The 7392-nt window shown below is 46.8% G+C and overlaps 1 protein-coding gene across 1 annotated transcript in view; it reads left to right on the top strand.

Annotated features, from left to right (window-relative positions):
- Positions 1 to 392, top strand: part of KRT84 (keratin 84) — an 8680-nt gene extending 8288 nt beyond the window's left edge. Inside the window, exon 11 of the mRNA XM_021713561.1 lies at positions 263 to 392. Within this exon, the coding sequence (XP_021569236.1) occupies positions 263 to 392 (130 nt within the window). The remainder of the gene's footprint in view (positions 1 to 262) is intronic.
- The last annotated feature ends 7000 nt before the right edge of the window (positions 393 to 7392 follow it).

The raw sequence follows: 7392 nt of genomic DNA, 5'->3' as shown, positions 1-7392 counted from the left end.
CCGCGCCGGCCCCCCGCTGCCCCCGAAGACCCAGCCGCGGGTCTCCTGCTCCGCCCCCCGAGCCACGTGGACTCTGGGCCTGAGGGTCTCCAGCACCCCCTCCTGCAGGAAGCCAACCTCCGGCTCTCCCAAGGGCCGCTCTGCTGGCCCCATGTCCCCTTGGAGGACTTTTTCACCGTGTGGACGATCCATCCGCGGCCCCAGCCGGTCTGGCTTCTCGCTCACTCCTGAGGTCCTGCTTTCCCACGCTTTCACCGTGCAGCAGCAACCTGGGGAAATGCAGACTTATGCTTAGCAGCGATCAGTCAGTGCACCTGGGAGGAAAAGGCACTGAGCTGTTCAAAGCCAACAAGAACAGAGGCTTTGCGTGCATGCGGAGACTGGAGAGTTGACTGTCCTCACTGCAGGCGCCCGGGCCCATGTCCTCTGCTTCCTCCCTCTTCCTTTCCCTGGCAGGAGACAGGCCTTTCCTTTTCCGCCTGACCCAGAGGCTCCACAGTCCTTGGTGGCCCAGGAGTCCCCGATCCCCCGAGATGGCTCTTCGGCGGCTTATGTTTCTCTCCCTGGGTTGTTGGTTGCTGGTTTAAGTTGGTCTGTGAGTCCACCAACTGGGGGTAGAGAGGTGGGCTTCTGCCACAGTGTCCCCTGTATCCCTGCCCCTGCTGTGGTGTGAAGCCCAGCCCCTTCGGCTGCAGGGTCTATGTCTGCAGGCTCCAAGGGGCCTGGGGTGGGCGGGGTGGGTCCTGTTTGTGTGCTCTTTGTATTCCTGGGTTTTCAATAAACTTGCCACGCTCATTCATGGAAGACTCTGGCCTCTCCTGGATCTTACTGGGGTGGGGGAGGTTGCCTTCTAGACTCCACTCACTTGCCTGCCTGCCCTGCTGAGGATTTGCCAGGGGCAGAGCTGGGGTCCTGGGCACAGGGGAGGCACCGAGGACAGAAGGCCCTTCCCTCAGGGGCTCCCAGCCCTGCAAGGCAGAAGAGATGCGGCAGAAGCTCTGGAGATAAGTGCCCACAGCCCGCTTCTCCCCCAGAATCGCCTTACACCTCAGAGGTGACCTCCTCTGCACCATGGCAAACGTTTCCAACTGTTTCCAGGTCCCACCTCCCCCTCCAGGCCCTCTGGGGTCATTGCAGGGCCCTCTTGGTCTTCCTGGGCCCACTCGTGTCTCCACCCAACTCATTCACCACAATGCTGCTGGAGGAGTCTCTGTCACATAGAAAACTGATCATGGCTCTCCCCTGCTAACTACCCTCAGTGGCTCCCCACTGCCTTCCAGAAATAGCCCAAGCTCCTTACGTGGCATGTAAGCCCAGCGTGGTGTGCCTATATACTTCCACCCCCTGCCATCCCCTCCATGCACCCCACATGCCACCTCTCATCTTTGATGTGTTCATTCAACAAACATCTGATACATGCCTACTGCATGATAGGTATGATGCTGGGAAAACAGTAATGACGAATGTTTGGTCCTTGCCCTCAAAGAGCAAGGGCATCTCTAACAAAACATGTCCAGAAACAAATTCCTCACCTTCCTTTGTCCCCCTCCAGGCTGCTCCTTCTACATGAATGGCAAGTCCATTCAGCTGCTTAAACCAAAAGCCCCTCAAGTTTCCTTTAATCTCTCTTTTTCTCTCATGTCCCCATATTAACCCATCAGCAAATCCTGCCAGCTTAACCTTCAGATAACATCCAGACTCCAGCTGCTTCTCACCACTTTCGTGGCTACCACAGAAGCCCAAATGGCCATCACTCTTGCTTGGACTATTGCAGTAGCCTCCTGACTGGTCTGTCTGCCTCTCCTCTCCCCCCACATTCAGTCCGTTCCCAAAAACACTGCCAGAAAGATCCTGGGGAAACTAAGCTGACTTCCAGTTCCATCCATGATAGAGTAAACCTATTACAGCCTCTCTCTTCTACTGATTACAACTTATAACTCCAGGTACAATTCAAAAACAACTATGTGAGGATTCTGAAAAGTAAACAGAAGCAGGTGCATTCTGGCAAGAGGACAAAGCTTGGAAGTGACCCTTCTGTTTTCTTCTCTTCGCTTGCATGGCTTTGAGCTGAGAGTGAGTCCTGGGTGTGGCCCTGTGGGGTCTCCTAAGACTCCAGAGGAAGACCCGTCATTCTAACCAGAGGAGCCAGAGAGAGGGACACCCTGTGTGCTGGAAAATATGGAGGGGGAAGCCCCATCTCTTCTCCTTTCTCTCATGCCTCTGCCCTGGGGCCAGTCCTTGAGATGGAGCTGTGTAGCACAATGGTGTGAGCAACCAAGATTCCAAGAGAAACCTGATCTTTCTGACGGGAGGAACCATGAAAAGGGGCCCTGGCAAAAGGGGTGGGGTGGAAGTTAAGAGAGGAATGCCGGAGAAGCTCCCACTGCATCCAAACTCCCACCAGTCCTTAGGTCTCCCATGAACTTTACATGCATGAGAGACCTAAAGCTGCGTGCCAAAGGCATTGAGAGCCCAAGTGAGACTGTAGCACACCCCAAGTTTCAGACAGACTCCTAAGTGGCAAAGATGCAGGACAGACACGAAGTAGCACAATGAAGGCCTGAAAGGACTGGCCAAATTTGGGATCACAGCCCTCAGAAGGAGAGGCAGAACTTGCAGCCTGAACCCAATCCGGCTGAAACCCTACTAAAGCAAAGCAAATCAAAATTAAAACTCTCCAGAGGATTTTAGCAGGACCCAGAGTCTACACACCCAAATATGCAGAATGTCCAGGACATAATCTAAAGTTATTTTGACATTCAAGGAATCACGTTAATGTGACCAATTCTCTCTTTTTTGTAACCTCTGAACTTTTTATTGGCCTTTTGCTCCCCCAAACGGCACCCTGCCTCCACCACCTCAACATCTCAGAACTTTGGTATCCTGGGTTTCAGACACCACTTTGCCATCCACCATCTTGTGGGTGGTGATCTTTTAGAGGGTCTGAATGGAGCTGCTGCTGTTCAGGGCATCATGGAGGCTGAAGTCCTCCCTGTTCACCAGCAGGCGACAGTAGGTGGCCATCACAGCCTGCAGCTTGAGCTTGATGTTCAGCAGGGCCTGGTACTCCTGGGCCTGGTGCTGACCCTCTGTCCAGGCCCATGCCAGCTCAGATTCCAGGTGCAGCAGGGTGCCATTCAACTGCTCCATATGCATGGCACTGGGGGGCCTTCACCTCCCTCACGCTGTTCTCCAAGCTGGTCTTCAGGTTTCTCATCGAGTCCAGGTCAGTCTCCAAGGGTGCTTGAAGATCTCTCTACATCTCAGCTCTGTGAGCATTATCTTGGTAGGTCAGATCTCGGCAGACTACATGGTGACCACTGTGGTGCTTTCCTCAACCTGCTGGACCCAGTAGGAAAATATGACCAATTATTAAAGAAAAAGAAACTCAACAGATGCCAATTCCAAGATGATACAGATGTTGGCATGATCACACCAGACCTTAAAGGATGGTCATAACCATATTCTATGAGATAAAGGTAAACACATTTGAAATGAACAGAAAGGGAGAAGTTCTCAGCGGAAAATAGAAACTACAAAAATAAAACCAAATGGAAATTTTAGAATTGAAAATTATACTATTTGAAATGAAAAAAAATCATTGCTGGACTCCACAGCAAAAAGCAGTGGGCAAGAGAAAGAGCTGTTAACTCGAAGATGATCAATAGAAATTATTCAGTCTGAAAAATAAAGAGAAAAGATGGGAAAAAATATTTTTTCCAGACTTTAAACTTTATTATAAGGCTACAGTAATCAAAACAGCCCCATATTGGTACAGGAAGAGACATATACACCAATGGAACAGGATAGAGATTTCAGAAACAAAACCTCAATTTTTCAACCAACTTATCTTTGACAAAGCCTCCAATAGCAACTACTGGGGAGAGGAAAACTTATTCAGTAAATGGTGCCAGGAAAACTGGTTGGTCACATGCAGAAGATTAAAATAAGATCCCTACCTATCATAATACACAAAAATCAACTCTAAATGGATCAAAGACCTAAACGTAAAATCTCAAACTGATGTGGATTTTTCAGGTCAACCTGGGCTTCAAAAGTGTCAGCTCAATGGGTCAGTCAACAAAGCCCTAGAGAGGGTAGTCTGGAGGGGCTGGTAAGCCTAGCCCTGGAAGTGTCAGCTCTAATGGGCTGGCAAGCAACGTCCTGAGAGTGTTGCTGGTTCAGTGGGCTGGCAAGCCAACCCCTGCGAGTGTCTCAGCTTCAGAATCTTGCCTTCTCCCAGCAGCTCTCCTGGTTCAGCCGGCTCCATAGGCTGGCAAGCCAGCCTCTGGGGTGCACAGCTTTTCGGCTCCAATGATCTTCTGCAGTTCTTCAGGTTGCAGCTCTTCAGGGTCTAGATTCTCGTCTCACGCCCAGGAAGAATGAGGTACACTGACAGCCGGAAAGCGAGAAAGCAGGATTTATTGAGGACAGAAAAGCTCCCCACAGCAAGAGGGTACCCAAAGGGGTTGACCCAGGAAAAAATATTTTTAAGCTGGAGAAAAATGACACACTGCATACAGGGGAATCACAATTCCAATAACCGTAGATTTCTCTTCAGAAACCATAAAAGACAGGTGACAATGGCACACAACCTCTAAAATGCTGGGGGTGGGGAGAGGAGCTGTGAAGACAGAATTCTGTAGCCAGAAAAAACTACCTCTCAGAAGCAAAGAGAAAAAGTCAACAAAGCCACCAAACAAAAAGACATTCTTGGATGAAGGGAAAGCAAGAGGACTCACCCCCTGCAGACCTGCTCTGAAGGGAAATGTCAGAGGGAAACAGGGAACTTGGGTAGTGAAGAAAGAACAACAGAAAGGGTAGATGTCTGGGTCAATATCAAAGGTTATATTTGCTCCCCTTATATATTTTTTTTGAGTTGGAGTCTCACTCAGTCGCCCAGACTGGAGTGCAGTGCCACCGCAGCCTCGACCTGCTGGGCTCCAGCGATCCTTCCGCCTCAGCCTTCCAAGTAGCCGGAATTACAGGTGCGCACTACCACGCCTGGCTAATTTTTTGATTTATTGTAGAGATGAGGTCTCATTGCCCAGGCGAGTCTCGAACCCGCGGGCTCAGGCAATCCACTCACCTCAGCCTCCCAAAGATGCGGAATTACAGGGCTGAGCCACGAAGCCCGGCTTCCCCTTATATTTTGAAAAAATATGTCGGGCTACAGAAACCAAAAGTAACTGTCTGGTGGGGTTTCAATGTACATAGATGCACAATCTAGGGCCACTATCACATAAAGGGAGAAAGACAAATATAAGTGATTGTGAAAAATTCCATGATGTGCATTACATCTCCAGATTAGCCATTAAAAATAATACACAGAGTCTCAGAAGTGAATCAGTACATTAAAAGAAATTTTTAAAATATTTAAATTAGCTAAAGGAGACAAGAAAGAGGTAAGAGAGCAACAACAATCAGAAGGATGAAAAAGAAAATAAATAATAAGACAGTAGGCCTAAATAAAACCATGTTGATAATTACATATAACATATATATATATATATATATATATATATATATATATATATATATATATTTTTTTTTTTTTTTTTAAGCTGGAACTACAGGCACGCACTACCACGCCCGGCTAATTTTTTGATTTATTGTAGAGATGAGGTCTCACCAAGTTGCCCAGGCAGGTCTTGAACCCGCCGGCTCAGGCAATCCACTCACCTCAGCCTCCCAAAGTGCGGGATTATAGGCTGAGCCACCGAATCCAGTTTACATATAGTATAAATAGCCTAAATACACTGTCAGGGAGAAGATGCTTTCCTCTACCCTCTTGGGTTCAATGCTTGGGGTCTGCAAATTAAAATGACAAAAGACTCATTAGCAGGAGAAAAGTTTAATGGCTACTGTTACCATCTTTGATAATTTGTGTCACTAGCAAACACTTCACTTAACTGACATTTATACAACACAGAACCCAAAAAAGAGAAAAATGCACATCCTTTTCAAGTGACAACAATGAACATTACCACGATGAATTCTGGAAATCGTGCAGTCAGTGCTGCCTGAGCTGCTCTGCAACTACTAAAGGAATAGAACATAAAGTTTAAAACCTTCCAACAAAGAAAACTTCAGGACCAACCACCTTCACTGGAGACTTCCACCAAACATTTAAGGAAAACTTCAACCCAGACGCTTCCAGAAAACATAAGAGAAAGAAACACATCCCCACTCCTTATATAAGACCAGCATTACTCCAATACCAAAACCAGGTGAGACAGTATTAAAAAAAGAAAACTATACCAGTTTCCCTCAAGATCATAAACACAAAAATCTTCAGCAAAATATTAGTAAATCAAATTCAAGCAACAAATGAAAGGATAATGTCATCACTACTTAGAGTTTATCCTGGGAATGCAAGGCTGGCTCAATTTTCAAAAATCTATTCATGTAATACATGATTCATCAACAGACTAAAGAGGAAAAACAATATGGTTATTTAATAGATGCAGAAAAGCATCTGACAAAATTTAATGTCCATTCATGATTTTTAAAAAAAACAACTCGGCAAACTAGGAATTGAAGGAAATTGCCTTAAGCTGTCATATGGCATCTACAAAAAACCCTACAGCTAACAGCATCCTCAATGGTGAAGGACTGGATGCTTTTGCTCTAAGATCAAGTTCAAGATAAGGAAGTCAACTTATACCACTCTCGTGTTGTACAAGCAGTCCTGGCCAGTGATCTAAGGCAAGGATGTATAGCTTGGAGAGGAAGACTTGAAATTGTTTCTACTGACATCATTTTCTACATTAAAAAAAATCTCCAGCGTTTTTATTTATTTGGTTTTTTTTGAGTCGGAGTCTCACTCTGTCACCCAGGCTGAAGTGCAGTGGCACACTCACAACTCGCCACAGCCTCTACCTCCTGGGCTCAGGCCATCCTTTTGCCTCAATCTCCCCAGTAGTTGGGATCCCAGGCACACACCCCCACACCTGGCTAATTTTTGTTGCTGTTGTTGTTTTTTGTAGAGACACGGTCTCGCTATGTCGCCCAGGCTGGTCTTGAACTCCTGGGCTCAAGAAATCCTCCCGCCTCAGCCTCCCAAGGTGCCAGGATTACAGGCATGAGTCACCACACCTGGCCTCCAGAAGATTTTTCTTTTAACATACAAGAGCTAATAAGTGAGTTTAGCAAGGTTGCAGGGTGTAATGTCATATACAGAAAACTGTGTTTTTATACACTAGTGGTAAGCAACTGGAAAACAAAGAAATGGTTAAAGTGTTATTTCCAACAGCACCAAAAAAATAAAATTTTTAGGTATAAACCTTTTCAAAATCCATGAGGCTCTATCTGCTGAAAACTACAGAACAACAAGGAAAGACACCAGGGAAAACTTAAATAAATGGAGAGATGTACCATGTTCATAACCTG

This window comes from Carlito syrichta, unplaced genomic scaffold (assembly GCF_000164805.1).
Source record: "Carlito syrichta isolate Samal-C Ts95f unplaced genomic scaffold, Tarsius_syrichta-2.0.1 Scaffold304602, whole genome shotgun sequence".
Classification (NCBI taxonomy): domain Eukaryota; kingdom Metazoa; phylum Chordata; class Mammalia; order Primates; family Tarsiidae; genus Carlito; species Carlito syrichta.
Note: the sequence above shows the minus strand (reverse complement) of the source record. Positions and strands in the feature narration are given on the sequence as shown.